The sequence below is a fragment of the Schistocerca serialis genome, chromosome 2, assembly GCF_023864345.2.
Source record: "Schistocerca serialis cubense isolate TAMUIC-IGC-003099 chromosome 2, iqSchSeri2.2, whole genome shotgun sequence".
In the NCBI taxonomy this organism is placed as follows: domain Eukaryota; kingdom Metazoa; phylum Arthropoda; class Insecta; order Orthoptera; family Acrididae; genus Schistocerca; species Schistocerca serialis.
The window spans coordinates 705,446,886-705,465,287 of NC_064639.1; the positions used below are offsets into that span (position 1 = coordinate 705,446,886).

The 18,402-nt window shown below is 43.0% G+C and overlaps 1 protein-coding gene across 2 annotated transcripts in view; it reads right to left on the bottom strand.

Annotated features, from left to right (window-relative positions):
• LOC126457857 (uncharacterized transporter slc-17.2-like) overlaps nucleotides 1-17,924 on the bottom strand; it is a 316,922-nt gene extending 298,998 nt beyond the window's left edge. Inside the window, exon 1 of one of the 2 annotated variants that reach the window (XM_050094504.1) lies at nucleotides 17,861-17,924. In XM_050094504.1, the coding sequence (XP_049950461.1) occupies nucleotides 17,861-17,873 (13 nt within the window). In that variant the 5' untranslated portion in view covers nucleotides 17,874-17,924. The remainder of the gene's footprint in view (nucleotides 1-17,860) is intronic. The other variant, XM_050094503.1, reaches the window with a different exon arrangement.
• Between the last annotated feature and the right edge of the window lie 478 nt (nucleotides 17,925-18,402).

An 18,402-nucleotide genomic window follows, 5' to 3' on the forward strand; every position in this document is an offset into this window, starting at 1 on the left:
GTTTCGGAAAACAAATTTACCTACATAATTCACGTGGAGATTGTAATACGCGGCTACAAACATACGTTTGAATTAGGAGAAAATTGACTCGATTATTCTAAAAGTAAATTTATCTCTGTGTAGGAAAGAGAACGAACAGTTGGCGACGGCTAACCTTCGGTAGTATGCAGTTGTTCCGAGCACCAGCTCCTGATGTGGCCTGGCTGAATTAAGTTTGATTAGATGATCAAGAAAAGAAAAAAAGAACCTGGAATTTAGACTTACTTTTTATTCTTATAAACGAATCAAGTGCCATCTTTTCCTTTTTTTAGCATTTCTAAGTTCGTAGGAAACTGTGTTTAAATGGATTGCACGAATTCTATATTGTTGCCAAGTTTCGTCTCGTGAATTAACATTAAACAATGTTTTCCAACAGGAATGGTCAGTTTCAGGGATATGACAGGAACGATCATTTGAAGCAAAAGCTTCATATGGACATGTGCACTATTCCGAACGGTTTCCGAGATACAACACATTTAATGTCGTGTACTGGTAGTATGACTACATTGCACCATTTTAACAATGTTGCTGTTCCTGCACAGGTTGTTAAACTAGGCGTTCATATGAAAAATGAAAGCTTGGGAGAACACCAGTTTCACGCGCTGTGCTAAAAACACTTGTAGACACTCGACGATCCGGAAAGCGTCGTCGATACTCTTCGACAGCAGCAGGTGTACTGCCATCGCAGAAGCCATTATCATACTGCATATTTGCATACGAGGGTTGTTGAGAAAGTAATGCTCTTCATTTTTTTCTTAGAAAACAATGCTACTAATGCGAAAAGGAAAGGTTACGTATGTATTATTTGAAGTATCCTGTGTGAGCGCGCCAAGTTTCCGTCACTTCCGACAGATAGCGTAGCTGCAGGACAGTTTCAAAATGGTGTCTGTGGTTGATGTACATTACAAGCAGCTTGCCGTCATTGAATTTCTCACTGCAGCGAAAGAAACTGTGGGAAATATTCACAAACGCTTGTGCAAAGTCTATCGAGCATCTGCTGTCGACAGAAGTACTGTTAGTCGCTGGGCACGGAGAACGTGATCATCAGAAGGCGGTTCGGCGAAGCTCCACGATTTGCAGCGGTGAAGGAGACCATCCAAGGCTGTCACACGTGACATGTTGCAGGGAGCTGATGTAATTCTCGAGGACAGAAGCATTGCGACTCGGCAGTTGGCGCTGCATCTGTCAATCAGAAAAGGTAGCGTGGATGCAATTATCTGCACTCTTGGATATTCAAAAGTGTGCAAGATGGGTCCCGCGGTGTCTAACGGTGGATCACAAATCGCACTGAAAAAATATTTGTCTTGATTTGTTGCAACGTTTTGAAGCTGAGGGGGAGGTCTTCTTGTCTCGGATTGTGACAGGTCATTAAACCTAAGTTCACTATTTTGAGTCCAAAACAATACGACAGTCGATGGAATGGTGTCATTCCCATTTCAAAGCAGCTGCTTCCGCCGGTAAAGTCATGATCATCGGATACTGCGACTGTGAAGGTGTGATTCTCAGTGATGTGATGCGAAGAGGCGGTACCATCAATTCAGAAGCATATGTCAACACATTAACAAAACTCAAGACGCACTTGCGGCGAGTTCGGCGATACAGCAACCCAGGAGATGTTTGCTGCAACACGATAACGCTCGGCCCCAAACAAGTCTGAGGACTGCTGAACACATCGCAAAACAGGGTTGGGCAGTGTTACCCCATCCACCCTTCAGCCCTAACGTAGCCCCCTCGGAATTCCAGTTGTTTGGGACATTCTTGGAAGACATTTTAAGGACGACGAGAGGTTGATTCACACAGTGAAGCACTCGCTCCGCCACCAGTATAAGGATTGGTACCGACATAGCATGCACGCCCTTGTTTCGCGCTGGAGGAAGGCCATAGAAGGGGATGGAGATAAAATGGAAAAACAGAGAGTGTGCAGATAAAACACCATTCTTTCGTGTCTGTAATTCTCATTATGTTCAATAAAGAATTGTTGAAGGAAAAAATGCGGTGCCTTACTTTCTGGGTAATCCTCGCATTTTTCATTAGTACAGATGTGTGACATTTTAACCAGCGCGTGTACAACGCAGTTAATCGATGCTTCTCTGATATACTCTCAGTCCCTCACACTACTTCACCAACGGCACATCACTGACAACCGCGCGCTCAATAGGCTAGTTTAGTGGCAGAAAGATATTTCGAGTAAAAAGACATTGAAAGCAACGAGGTGGGTTGTGCTACAATAAAATGATAAAGTGGATGGGTGGGTATGACACGTACGTGCGCGCCACTAGCCCAGAAACAAATTTACCTTAAATGTGTTCTGGTTCGGAAACCATTCGGAATACGGCATAATTACGCCCATATGAAATTTTTTTCTTCAAATGAGCGTTTCTGACAAATCCCTGAATATTGTCCATTTCTCCTGGAACACCCTGTATATAAACTCAAACTCCGTCCTAACATGCCGGCCCCGACGGTACCGACCAGCCATCGTGTCATCCTCAGCCGACTGCCGTCACTGGAAGCGGTTGTGGAGTGCCATGCGGTCAGCACACCGCTCTACCGACCATTGTGTTTTCGTGACTAGAGCCGTTACTTCTCAGTCAAGTAGTTCCTCAGTTAGCCCCACAAAAACCCTACTTGCCAACAGCGTTTAGCAAACCCGGCCGGTGGCCCATCCAAGTGCAGGCCAATCCCAACAGCACTTAATTCTAAGTTTAAACGCAGCCAAAACCTCTCAGACAAACAGAAGCTAATCGATGTCAAAGTTAGCGTAAGGAGGGCTATGCGTGAAGCGTTCAGTGAATTCGAAAGTAAAATTCTATGTACCGACTTGACAGAAAATCCTAGGAAGTTCTGGTCTTACGTTAAATCAGTAAGTGGCTCAAACAGCATATCCAGACACTCCGGGATGATGATGGCATTGAAACAGAGGATGACACGCGTAAAGCTGAAATACTAAACACTTTTTTCCAAAGCTGTTTCACAGAGCAAGACCGCACTGCAGTTCCTTCTCTAAATCCTCGCACAAACGAAAAAATGGCTGACATCGAAATAAGTGTCCAAGGAATAGAAAACCAACTGGAATCACTCAACAGAGGAAAGTCCACTCGACCTGACGGGATACCAATTCGATTCTACACAGAGTACGCGAAAGAACTTGCCCCCTTCCAACAGCCGTGTACCGCAAGTCTCTAGAGGAGCGGAAGGTTCCAAATGATTGGAAAAGAGCACAGGTAGTTCCAGTCTTCAAAAAGGATCGTCGAGCAGATGCGCAAAACTATAGACCTACATCTCTGACGTCGATCTGTTGTAGAATTTTAGAACATGTTTTTTACTCGAGTATCATGTCGTTTTTGGAAACCCAGAATCTACTCTGTAGGAATCAACATGGATTCCGGAAACAGCGATCGTGTGAGACCCAACTCGCTTTATTTGTTCATGAGACCCAGAAAATATTAGATACAGGCTCCCAGGTAGATGCTATTTTTCTTGACTTCCGGAAGGCGTTCGATACAGTTCCGCACTGTCGCCTGATAAACAAAGTAAGGGCCTACAGAATATCAGACCAGCTGTGTGGCTGGATTGAAGAGTTTTTAGCAAACAGAACACAGCACGTTGTTATCAATGGAGAGCCGTCTACAGACGTTAAAGTAACCTCTGGCGTGCCACGGGGGAGTGTTATGGGACCAATGCTTTTCACAATATATATAAATGACCTAGTAGATAGTGTCGGAAATCCCATGCGGCTTTTCGCGGATGATGCTGTAGTATACAGAGAAGTTGCAGCATTAGAAAATTGTAGCGAAATGCAGGAAGATCTGCAGCGGATAGGCACTTGGTGCAGGGAGTGGCAACTGACCCTTAACATAGACAAATGTAATGTATTGCGAATACATAGAAAGAAGGATCCTTTATTGTATGATTATATGATAGCGGAACAAACACTGGTAGCAGTTACTTCTGTAAAATATCTGGGAGTATGCGTGCGGAACGATTTGAAGTGGAATGATCATATAAAATTAATTGTCGGTAAGGCGGGTACCAGGTTGAGATTCATTGGGAGAGTCCTTAGAAAATGTAGTCCATCAACAAAGGAGCTGGCTTACAAAACACTCGTTCGACCTATACTTGAGTATTGCTCATCAGTGTGGGATCCGTACCAGATCGGGTTGACGGAGGAGATAGAGAAGATCCAAAGAAGAGCAGCGCGTTTCGTCACAGGGCTATTTGGTAACCGTGATAGCGTTACGGAGATGTTTAACAAACTCAAGTGGCAGACTCTGCAAGAGAGGCGCTCTGCATCGCGGTGTAGCTTGCTCGCCAAGTTTCGAGAGGGTGCGTTTCTGGATGAGGTATCGAATATATTGCTTCCCCCTACTTATACCTCCCGAGGAGATCACGAATGTAAAATTAGAGAGATTAGAGAGCGCACGGAGGCTTTCAGACAGTCGTTCTTTCCGCGAACCATATGCGACTGGAACAGGAAAGGGAGGTAATGACAGTGGCACATAAAGTGCCCTCCGCCACACCGTTGGGTGGCTTGCGGAGTATAAATGTAGATGTAGATGTAGATTTAGATAACTTCGGTGACATCATCACGGGAGCCGCCGTTGGCATAGCTGTCTATACAGTGACAATATTGCACCCACTTTAAGACAGGCAACTCAACCTACGTAATCCATATCCAGAACGAAAGATGTAAGTTGGGTTGCTTGTCTTAAGGTACACGAAATATTTTCTGGGACAGTTTTACTTTGCCCAACCTGCATAGACACACACACAGAGAGACAGGGAAGTGAGCCAAACCCGAATAAAATCTGTTTTGATGTGACTACCTCTGGGCTGGTGCACTGTCGCATTTTGTTTTCACTTTTCTAGACAAGATCGATTACCCATCTATACCTAGGAGAGAAAACAACCATGTAAACTAGACAAATTTAAATTTCTATCTGCTTAACAATTTGAGTAATATTTCGTCATTTTTAATCAAACTGAACGTATCTTCTTCACATCCACTTCTAATCTCAGTTACTTACTCAGGTAAGAAGTAGGATTTATCTAGAGCTGGTTCTTTAGCGGAGAAGATAAATTTCTACAAGCTGTATTAGGATGATACGGAAGTGTGCATAACTTAGACAAGTAGAAATTTAGAGCTTCCTAAGGTAATCCCGTAACGTTTCTTCACGAAACATATGCAGCTAAGAGCGTTAGAAGTATGCCGGTGCTAGCTGTTCACCTGTATATCAATAACGTTCACTGACGAAGCTTCCCCGACCGTGCCGATACGCACCTCATTCTTACTACCACCTTCAGTATTGTCACTTTTTAAATGAGAGCCCGATACGGTCGACAATAGTTGACTAGACGTCTTATTAAGGCGAAAAAAGCCTATTAGGTGTCATTTACATAGAACATAGGAAAATTGTTTCACTACTAGCAACAAATGTCATTTAAGCTATAGAACAGAAAATGATTCTATAACCCAAAGGAGTTCGATTATATTGACCCCATGATTTGACACGTCTGCTAAATCACACATATCTCATATTACAGAGTGCTTATGATGTTCATGTACCTTTGCCACTTGGTTACATGTGTCAGAATCAAATGGCATTTTATTTCTTGTAGAGATCCATATGAATAGCAAACTACGAGTATAAGCACCAAATGAAAACATAAAAGACGATTTGTTCATGATGATTAAAAACTCTGCCATCATAACAAAAAGCAACACAAATCTTCCCAAAGAACTACGTGTTGTTAAAAGTCGATTGAAGCTGTTGGTAACATTTCTGAAAATGTAACGTTAAATGTAAAATTTATTCAACTTTTTTAGAGTTTATAAGCTATCTGTGTGCTTATAGATGTTAAGTAATCGGAAACATCCCCTTCACAACTGCAGGATGGGTATTTATGCCACACACGCATCTCTTTTTATTTACAGACACATCTGAAATTATATTATATACAAAGCTCTGTATCTGGTTACTTTAAGTAATGTATTACATATATCTGCTTGTTTTGGTTTAGGTATAGGGTGTCTCAGTTTACGATTAAACGTGGGGCTGTATTAAAATTTTTCTTATATTCTTGCACTGGCACTAGTAATTTTCTTGTTCTTGCAGTTTAATAACTGGTCACTAGTTCCTCTGGGTATCACATTGCTTGCATGGTGGAATATCAAACAATTCATGATGCTTTTAGAACTAACGAGCGAAACGTGTATGTCGTGAATATACATTTCATTTTTCAGTTGTATAAGTGACGATACCAAACACTCAGCTATTATTGACGAATCGGGAACACAGGAAAATGTCCCATGTGTGCTGTTGACTATTATTTTATCGTTCACATTTCATAGTATTCAAACAATCATAACATCAAAGCCACTGAATACTGTTGAAATGTTTACAAGAACTACTGACACTTTCTCTCTCTCTCTCTCTCTCTCTCTATCTCTCTCTCTCTCTCTATCTCTCTCTCTCTCTATCTCTCTCTCTCTCTCTCTCCCCTCTCCCTCCCTTTCTCTCTCTCTTTCTATTGGCAACACGTTGATCTACTATAGAATCCTGATGAGATACATCTTCTGGAACCAGTGTTTGCTACGACCGCTCTGAAAATATTCTCTTCGACCCCTTTGAAACGTACATTTATCGCATTTTCTCATCGAACCCTATGGCTTTGGTACTTTCAAGCATTTGATGAATGCAAGAACTGAAAATGGTGACAAAAAAGGTAGAATATGGTGCTATTGAAAAGGAAGTAGTAACATCCTTACTGCGTTTGTAATCACATGCCATACAGCTGCCCGTCTAGAGACAAGCTGTGTCACCTACCAGTCTCAGAGTCTCTGGACATAGAGTTCTTGTGGAAAGTGAGAGATCTCAATTGCACAGCTCCCTTCTGGCGTATGATTGCAGCCTGCAGCTCGCAGTACCCATAAATGAAGCCGTGTGAAAATTTTATCGGCAATAGGATAACCATGCTGTTGCCTTTATTGCCGTTACGTTGGGAGACATTTGGCATAAAACTATGCGACCGCTCCCTAGTTCAAATATTGCTTACTATACTCTTCTAGCATTTGAAGGTGAAAGGAAGCTTGGTAAGCAACTTATGTCTCTTTCTTTCGTCGCCGTAAAAGTATAGTGAAATAACGTTTATAATTTAAACGGCAACCATGCACAAGTATGTGTTAAAAAGGTTTATTTGAATGAAATCATGACCGATTTCGGATTTCGTATAAATCCATCTTCAGTTGGTTCTTACAGATTTCCTTGTTTTCTTGTTGGGGTCTCGTTTTATATTTGTTATTGGTTTGCTGTCTCTAGGATGGACAGAACTTTTTTTTTTGTCCACACTTTGGTAAAATTTAAGTGAGATTTAGTTCTTTTGACCTCTTATCAGAATCTTCAAGTTAGTAAAACATGACATGTGGTGCAAACTAGTTGCATAATTCTGAGCGAAGTAATCTCTCTCTATATTTTTTTTACGAATTTTAAAATTAACACATGTCGTCACACAGAATTACACAGTACAGAAGTTTTTACCACATTTCACATTTTACTAACTCCAAAACAATTTCATGAGTTTTGTGATAGAGGCAAAAAAACTAAATCTCTTGTAAATTGTATTGAATTGTAACCAAAAAGTTTTCTGTCTATCCTAGAGCAGCGAACCAATAACGAATACAAAACGAGGCCTCAGGAAGGAAACAAGGAAAACTGTAACAACCATCTGATGATGGATTTGTAACATTTCCGATATCAGTCATGGTATGATTCAAATAAACCTTTTTAAACTATACTTGTGGCTGGTTGCTGTTCATATTATAAACCTTATAAAACTACAGCCATGGTTCTCAGAATGTCAACTTCCGACAAAACAGCATATAGAAAAATAATTCCTAAAAGGCGAGAAAGATCTTAAAGAAAGTCGGCTTGGGCAGGGGGCCAGGGGGATATCGGTGGCCACACCTCAGATTTATAGATTACCCATACAGAACACTACGCACCTCTTTGCGTATGATTACTAACTTAGAATCGTGCTTCAAGATCTTATGAAATATTACAGGTATCCACCGTCACGCTGTCAAAACGGATACAGGGATTAGTGAACACAGGGTTGTCGTAGCGAGACTCAGTATCGTAACCTCCAAATCCTCCAAAAATAAACGAGAAATATACCTATTCAAAAAAGCAGATACAAATTCACTTGACGCCTTCCTGAGAGACAACCTCCACTCCTTCCAAATTAACAATGTAAGTGTAGATCAGATGTGGCTTGAATTCAACGAAATAGTATCGAGAGCACTGGAGAGATTTATTCCAACTAAATTAACAAACGCCGAAGCTAATCTTCCTTGGTACGCAAAACGGATCAGAACACTTTTGCAGAAACAAAGGAAAGAACATGCAAAATTTAAACGGACGGGAAATCTCCATGGTTCAAATGGCTCTGAGCACTATGGGACTTAACTTCTGTGGTCATCAGTCCCCTAGAACTTAGAACTACTTAAACCTAACCAACCTAAGGACATCACACACATCCATGCCCGAGGCAGGATTCGAACCTGCGACCGTAGCAGTCCCGCGGTTCCGGACTGCGCGCCTAGAACCACTAGACCACCGCGGCCGGCAAATCTCCATGATTGGCGATCTTTTACAGAGGCTCGAAATTTAGCGCAGACTTCAATGCAACATGTTTATAATGGTTTCCACAACAGAACTTTGTCTCGAACCCTGGCAGAAAATCGAAAGAGATTCTGGTCGTACGTAAAGTATGCGAGCGGCAAGACACGATCAATACCTCCTAAGCGCAATAGCAATGGAAATACTATCCACGACAGTGCTGCCAAAGCGGAGTTACTAAACACAGCCTTCTGAAATTCCTTCAGCAAAGAAGACGAAGTAAATATTCTAGAATTTGTATCAAGAAAAGCTGCCAACATGAGTAACCAGAAGTAGATATCCTCGGACTAGTAAAGCAGCTTAAGTCACTTAAGGAAGTCTTCCGGTCCAGGCTGTATACCAGTTAGGTTCCTTTAAGAGAATGTTGATAATTAACAATCATACAACCGATCGCTCGACGAAAGATCGGTACCCAAAGACTGGAAAGCAGCACAGGTCACACCAATATTCAAGAAAGGTAGTAGGAGCAATCCGCTAAATTACAGGCCCATATTATTAACGTCGATACGCAGCAGTATTTTGGAACATATATTGAGTTCGAACATTATGAATTACATCGATTAGAACGGTCTATTGACACACAGTCAGCACCGATTTAGAAAACATCTTTCTAGTGAGACACAACTAGCTTTTTACTCACATGAAGTATTGAGTGCTTTTGCAAGGGATTTCAAATTGATTCCGATTTTTAGATTTCCGGAAGGCTTTTGACACTGTACCACACAAGCGGCGTGTAGTGAAATTGCGTGCTTATGGTATACCGTCTCAGTTATGTGACTGGATTCGTGAGTTCATGTCAAAGAGGTCACAGTTCGTAGTAATTGACGGAAAGTCATCGAGTAAAACAGAAGTGATTTCTGGCGTCCCCCAAGATGGTGTTATAGGCCCTTTGCTGTTCCTTATCTATATAAACGATTTAGGAGACAATCTGAGCAGCCGTCTTCGGTTGTTTGCAGATGATGTTGTCGTTTATCGACTAATAAAGTCATCAGAAGATGAAAATACATTGCAAAACGATTTAGAAAAGATATCTGTATGGCGAAAAAATTGGCAATTGACCGTAAATAACGAAAACTGTGAGGTCAAGCACATGAGTGCTGAAAGGAATCCGTTGAACTTCGATTACACAATAAATCAGTCAAATCTAAAGGCCTAATTTCAACTAAATACCTAGGAATTACAATTACGAACAACTTCAATTGGAAGGAGCGCACAGACAATGTTGTAGGGAAGGGTAACAAGAGACTGCGTTTTATTGGCCGGACACTTAGAAAATGTCACAGATCCACTAAAGAGACTGCCTGCACTGCGCTTGTCCGCCTTCTTTTAGAATACTGTTGTGGGATCCTTACGAGATAGGACTGATGGAGTACACCGAGGAAGTTCAAAGAAGGGCAGCACGTTCTGTATTATCGCGAAATAGAGGAGAGAGTGTCACTGAAATGATATAGGATTTGGGGTGGACATCATTAAAACAAGGGCGTTTTTCGTTGCGGCAGAATCTTCTCACGACATTTCAATCACCAGTTCTCTCCTCCGCAGGCTAAAATATTTTGTTGACGCTGATCTACAAAGGGAGAAACGATCACCAGGATAAAATTAGGGAAATCAGAGCACGGTAAGATATAGGTGTTCGTTTTTTTCGCGTTTTGTACGAGATTGGAGTAATAGAGAATCATTGTGAAGGTGGCTCGATGAACCCTGTGCCAGGCACTTGAATGTGATTTGAAGAGTATCCATGTAGATGTAGATGTCTTACGTGCCTTTAAAATTCATAAGTGGACGAGTACTACGTAAGCGTATCAAAGGAAACTGAAAATGATAGGAACAAAGAAAAACAGGAAGATGAGAAGTAATCAGTGTCGTTACAAAGACAGCATAAGCTCGGAATTGACAGGACGGGAAAGGAAATCATAGGGAAGAGGTAGTACTTTCAGCACATTCCGATATTCGTCCTGTTATAGGCCCTAGGAGAATGCTGAACTCGCAATAACATGTTCATGGTTAGTATCCTGTTGAAACAATTCTGAGCCGTGCTGCAATATTTGTTACAAGCAGTTTAGATCAGCACGAGATTATTTGGAGATGTTTCGTGCACTAAAACTGGAATCCCTGGAGGGAAAACGAGGTGTTTTTGAGGAACACTTATGAGGAAATTAGGAGACTCAGTATTTGCGACTGACTGAATGACGATTCTAATGCCGCCAAGGTGCGCTCTAACACAAAAAGAAAAGAAGAACCTCGAAGGAATTATCCGAATGAGACGCAAATCGGTATATCTGATGTACATGTACAGACGAACATACAGGGTGTTTCAAAAATGACCAGTATATTTGAAACGGCAATAAAAACTAAACGAGCAGCGATAGAAATACACCGTTTGTTGCAATATGCTTGGGACAACAGTACATTTTCAGGCGGACAAACTTTCGAAATTACAGTAGTTACAATTTTCAACAACAGATGGCGCTGCAAGTGATGTGAAAGATATAGAAGACAACGCAGTCTGTTGATGCGCCATTCTGTACGTCGTCTTTCTGCTGTAAGCGTGTGCTGTTCACAACGTGCAACTGTGCTGTAGACAACATGGCTTATTCCTTAGAACAGAGGATTTTTCTGGTGTTGGAATTCCACCGCCTAGAACACAGTGTTGTTGCAACAAGACGAAGTTTTCAATGGAGGTTTAATGTAACCAAAGGACCGAAAAGCGATACAATAAAGGATCTGTTTGAAAAATTTCAACGGACTGGGAACGTAACGGATGAACGTGCTGGAAAGGTAGGGCGACCGCGTACGGCAACCACAGAGGACAACGCGCAGCTAGTGCAGCAGGTGATCCAACAGCGGCCTCGGGTTTCCGTTCGCCGTGTTGCAGCTGCGGCCCAAATGACGCCAACGTCCATGTATCGTCTCATGCGCCAGAGTTTACACCTCTATCCATACAAAATTGAAACGCGGCAACCCCTCAGCGCCGCTACCATTGCTGCACGAGAGACATTCGCTAACGATATAGTGCACAGGATTGATGATGGCGATATGCATGTAGGCAGCATTTGGTTTACTGACGAAGCTTATTTTTACCTGGACGGCTTCGTCAATAAACAGAACTGGCGCATATGGGGAACCGAAAAGCCCCATGTTGCAGTCCCATCGTCCCTGCATCCTCAAACAGTACTGGTCTGGGCCGCCATTTCTTCCAAAGGAATCATTGGCCCATTTTTCAGATCCGAAACGATTACTGCATCTCGCTATCTGGACATTCTTCGTGAATTTGTGGCGGTACAAACTGCCTAAGACGACACTGCGAACACCTCGTGGTTTATGCAAGATGGTGCCCGGCCACATCGCACGGCCGACGTCTTTAATTTCCTGAATGAATATTTCAATAATCGTGTGATTGCTTTGGGCTATCCGAAACATACAGGAGGCGGCGTGGATTGGCCTCCCTATTCGCCAGACATGAACCCCTGTGACTTCTTTCTGTGGGGACACTTGAAAGACCAGGTGTACCGCCAGAATCCAGAAATAATTGAACAGCTGAAGCAGTACATCTCATCTGCATGTGAAGCCATTCCGCCAGACACGTTGTCAAAGGTTTCGGGTAATTTCATTCAGAGACTACGCCATATTATTGCTACCCTTGGTGGATATGTGGAAAATATCGTACTATAGAGTTTCCCAGACCGCAGCGCCATCTGTTGTTGAAAATTGTAACTACTGTAATTTCGAAAGTTTGTCTGCCTGAAAATGTACTGTTGTCCCAAGCACATTGCAACAAACGGTGTATTTCTATCGCTGCTCGTTTAGTTTTTATTGCCGTTTCAAATATACCGGTCATTTTTGAAACACCCTGTATGATTAGAATGCCAGAAAAAAATGGGTAATTTATTCAAGAGAAAGAACTCTACAATTTGCGCAAGTCAGTAACCCGCTGGTCCACTTCTGACACTTATTAGCAGTTATTCGACTTGACACTGATTGACTTGTTAGATGTCCTCCTGAGGGATCTCGTGCCCAATTCTGTCCAGTCGCGTGCTAGATCGTCCGAGTTCCTAGATAATTGGAGGACCCTTCCCATAATGCTCCAAACGTTATCAATTGGGGAGATATGCGACGACCTTTCTGGCCAAGGTCGGGTTTGGCATGCACGAAAACAAACAGCACAACCTCTCGCCGTGTGCTGGCGGGCATTATCTTGATGAAACGTAAGCCCAGGATGGCTTGCCATGAAGGGCAACAAAACTGGGCGTAGAATATCGTCGACGTACCGCTGTGCTGTAAGGATGCTGCGGATGACAATGCTATGGAAAATGTGTCACTCCAGAGCAGCACTCCCGGATATCGGGCCGTATGGCGGGCACCAGTCAGGATGGTATCCCAACGCTGTCTGGGGAGTCTCCAGACTCGTCTTCGCCCATCATCGGTGCTCAGTTCAAACCGTCACTCATCAGTGAAGACAGTTCGACTCCAGTCAATGATGTTCCAGGTCGAAGACATCCTGAATCATCGTGGAATCGTCAATGTGGTAACTAAAGGAAGGGTGGAGGGAAAAAATTGTAGAGGAAGACCAGTTCGAATATAATGAACAAGTTCAAATGGATCTAAGTGGCAGCAGTTAGCCGCCCGCTGTGGCCGAGCTGTTCTAGGCGCTTCAGTCCGGAACCGCGCAACCACTACGGTGGCAGGTTCGAACCCTGCCTCGGGCATGGATGTATGTGATGTCCATAGGTTAGTTAGGTTTAAGTAGTTGTAAGTTCTAGGGGACTGATGATCTCAGCTGTTAAGTCCCATAGTGCTCAGAGCCTCTTTCTTTCTTTCTTTTTTTCTTTTTTTCTTTTTTTTTTTTTTTTGCAGTTGTCTGAAGATGAAGAAACTTGCACAGGATAGAGTGACGCGGAAAACTGCATCAAACCAGTTTTCGGAGTGAAGACCACAACAACAGCATCGTCTATCGTCTGTAACATACACTGAGGAAACAAAATTCGTTGGATTTCTCATAATATCGTGTCGGACATCCTTTTTTCCAGCATAGAACAGCAACTCGATGTGTCATGGGCTCAACAAGCCCTTGGAAGTCTTCTGTAGAAGTACTGAGTCACGCTGTCTCTACAACCGTCCACAAGTCGAAAGTGTTGTCAGTGAATGATTTTGTGCACGAACTGTCATCTCGATTATGTCCCTTGATTGTTCGATGGGATTCATGTCATGCGATCTGGGTGGCCAAATCATTCGCTCGAATGTCCAGAATGTTCTTCAAACCAATCGGGAACAACTGTGGCCCGGTGACACGGTGCAGTGTCATCCATAAAAATTCCATTCTTGTTCGAGAGCATGACATCCATGAATGGCTGCAAACGATCTCCAAATAGCCGAACATAACCATTCACAGGCAGTTATCGGTTCAGCTGGACCAGAGGACCTCGTCTGTTCCTTATAAACACAAATGGCTCTGAGCACCATGGGACTTAACATCTGTGGTCATCAGTCCCCTAGAACTTAGAACTACTTAAACCTAACTAACCTAAGGACATCACACACATCCAAGCCCGAGGCAGGATTTGAACCTGCGACCGTAGCGGTCACGCGGTTCCTGACTGAAGCGCCTAGAACCGCACGGCCACACCGGCCGGCTGTATAAACACAGCCCACACCATTATAGAGCCACCATCAAATTGCAAAGTGTCTTGTTGTCGACTTAGGTCACGGGTTCGTGGGGTCTACACTACACTCGAACCCTACCATCAGCTCTTAGCAACTTAAGGGCCACGGTTTTCCAGTACCGATATTGCCACAAGTCCAGTAGAGGCGCTGCAGGCGATGTTGTTCTGCTATCAAAGGCCCTAGTATCTGTCGTCTGGTTCCATATGCCGTAACATCAGAGTTCGCCGCACTATCCTAACGGATGCGTTCGTCGTCCTCTTACATTTATTTCTGCGGTTATTTCACGCAGTGTTGCTTGTCTATTAGCACTGACGACTCTACGCGAATGCTGCTCCTCTCGGATGTTAAGTGAAGGCCGTCGATGACTGCATTGTCTGTGGTGAGATGTAATGCCTGAAATTTGGTATTGTCGGCAGACTCTTGTCATTGTGAATGTCGGAATATTGAATTCTCTAACGATTTCCGAAATGAAATGGCCCATGCGTCTAGCTCCAACTACCATTCCACATTCAAAGCCTTTTAACTTCCGTCGTGTGGCCGTAATAAAATTTGGAAATTTGTGGCAAGTTCCTATGGGACCAAACTGCTGAGGTCATCGGTCCCTAGGCTAACATACTACTTAATGCAACTTAAACTAACTTACGCTAACACACACACCCATGCCCGAGAGAGGACTCGAACCAGCGACAGGGGCAGCTGCGCGAACCGTGGCAAGGCACCCTTAGACTGCACGGCTACCCCGCGTGGCGGCCATAATCACGTTGGAAACATTTCCGAATGAATCACCAGAGTACAGGTGACAGCTCTTCCGATGCACTGACTTTTTACACCTTGTGTACGTGATACTACCGCCATCAGTATACGTGCATATCATTATCCTATGACTTTCGTCACCTCAATCTATGCTCGTTTAATTCGTTCAACTTCCTACTGTCTAATTCACGACAGAAATGGACATACAAAAGAAAGTAGAAAGATTTAATAACGTTTACGGAACAATTTATTGAATCATCAAAGCTAAAGTAAGGAAGATAACTGGACTTAAGTTCTACAGAACTATTTCAGTACCTACTATAATACAGCGACGTGAGTGGTGGACTGTAACAAAAAGTTATGAAGAAAGAATACAAACATCAGATATGCAATTCCTATGAAGAGTGACTGGGTACACACTATCCGATAGCGGGTGGATTAGTGACATCAGAGGTAGAACTGGGACACGAAAACTTAAATGACAGAGTTAAGGAATACAGGAACAACAGGAACGAGAATTTCACAAGAATGGAAGACGGTGACGCCAGAAAAAATTATGAATTATTACCCATTGTGCAGGAGATGGAGGAAAGATCAATAATTTCAACCAAGAGAATGTAACAGGCAAACGCCTAATACATGAAGAAAGAAAAAGAAGAACTTTATATTTCTGCAATACGTAAAACTGATGAGAAATAAGATAATTTCTTACGGTTCAAACAGTGTGGCCTGCGGGTTGAAATGTTTGAGAATCCACTTACAGCCATACACTCATTATCGCAGCAAAATACTTCGAAGTACAATAATATTACACCGGGCAGATATCACCATCCGAGAGTTGTTTGCACAGTTGAATTCAGTTTATCAGTGGATGCAGTGACAATTCAGCATCGCTGGCATGACAGGCTGGTAGTGGAGGATTTATACTATTTGCTTTCATCAAAAAACGTGCATGTTCGATTAATACAGTGGAAGCCTTAGACGTGCAACGCTGTACCGAGCTGATAAGCCAAGTATCCTAATTCTTTCGAAGATTACCAGTGGTATCGTCGAACTTAAAATGACTACCTGATAGTTGTACCAACTTCGAACTGTTTATAGACGCAACTCAATAGCGCTCTGAAATGTGCGTAATTACATGGGAACTTTGTCACACGAACTTGTTATCAACAAAGCATTTCTCCGTCTTCTGATACAAGAATTCGAAGAAAATTCGTGATGTTTGGCTGTTACTGCCGCTTGAGAGCAAATTCGAGTGCTTACCTGACCATCACAGACATAAAGTACACTTTTTCTGCTGTTGCATATAAACGACAAAACAACAAATAAATTAATACGCAATAATGATTCAATGTTCAACGGTAAAACGGTGCATGGACGATAAAGCCATCAGAAGACATTACTTCTTCTGTTCTCGATACGAAATTTTAACAGTCTACAAATCTCGAGGGAGAACAGCAGTTTTTGTCGTTAGCTGAAGCCAGTTTTTTCACTGTCACGCTAATACCAAGAGTTCGATCACTCTCGTTAACTATGCGCGATGCACCATACTATCTCATGCGGCGACAGATTAATGACACTTTTCGCACTTGCCCATGCATTTTATGGATGTATTCACATGAATTATTATACACAGAAACACCGCACTACGAAAGTCTTAAACTTCACTTAGATGTCTTGCCAACAGCGAGGGCTAATTATTGTTTGCATCCTTAATCATGTCAGAATAACTTTCACGGAACCTCATCAGACGCTACACACTTCGCCGAAGAGCACGCGGACGGCTTCTGTACGACAAATCTCTGTTTTTGCAAACAACGGCGACATCTCTGTGTCAAGACGCACACCAAGTCAGCGACCATTTTTCACTCCGCTAAGTCCGTCGCGCGGCGAAAGTTACGTGTCAGATTTGCACATGTTTGCAAAAGGTCTTATATGAACGTGGAAACTTATACAGCTCTTTGCGCTTATTTAAGACTCGCAAGTATCATACTACATATAAACGCCATTACTCTGTGTCACCATTGTCATCTGAAGCACAGTTACGTTTGAATTGTTTGCATTGCAATTGTGTTTAAACAAACATTTCTTCATACAGCGACATATTACGTACCTAAATATTCAAACAAACTGAAGTTTTTATCGAACTTATTTCTCAGGGAACAGTAACTTGCTGGGAATTCATATTTTCTTCAAACGATTCATTACCTCTGCTACGAAAAAGAGTGGAGTTACGCAACCTGAATGCAAAATAATTTCTAAACTTAGGTGACGGTTATTTAAAATTGTATTATAATGAATATGCTTTCCATACATGACAGGAGCATGCCGCAATAGCAGATTGACTGATTCCTTACAGACATGTTGGTCGTTGTCCTTTGCTACCAAACTATTACAAAGGAAAATTCTATGAATGGCTTGTGGAGCGTCAACTTCAAGAGAAATGTCTCTACTACAGCACATCATTCCTGGTCGCCCTGCACATGGATGAAGCCGACCGCTACATTAATATCGGTAACAAACTTCCGAAGACTTCATTGCATTTTCTGTAATTCCAAAACCAGAAAAACTTATTATAAGCCAACTGGCATCACTGGTAAGTTTTAAGAGGTGGTCCAGAAGCAGACTGTGAAAGTATACGGAACGTCGCGTGTGTAGCGTGGCGTGGCGCGTAAACGCTAGACGCGGCAGCTGCACGCGGTAAGCGGTAGCGACGCGGCTGCACTCACCTCTGGAAGGCATGGTGCGGCAGACTGGTTGCCATCCACACTGCCCGCCGCGTTCTCGCGAAGTCGCTGCCGGAGCGACGGTGGCGCCGCAGCTCGCAGCGGCCGCTGTCCACACTACTCGCCTGAGGGTCGCCGAGTATTGCGTGGGCTTCAAGCGATACAACTGCCAGTGAGTAGTTAGATACTCAGTACTTGCGGAATGAATCCTACTCTGGAGCGGAATTCGTGCTGATGTGAAGCTTCCTGACAGACTAAAACTGTGTGCCTCACCGGGACCAGGATTTCAGCCTATGCCTTGCCTTTCGCGGGCAATGCCCTTACCAACTGAGCTATCAAGGCTTGACTTGTGATTACGCCTCACAGCTCTACTCCCGTCATTAATTCTCTCCTTGTTTCCAAACTTCACAGAAGCGCCCCTTCACAGCTTTCTGGACTCCTTGAAGAAAGGATGTTGCGGAGAAATGGTTTCAGCCACTGAGTAATGGCTTATTTTCAGAATGAATCTTTCACTCTGCAGTGGAGTGTGCGTTGATATGAAACAA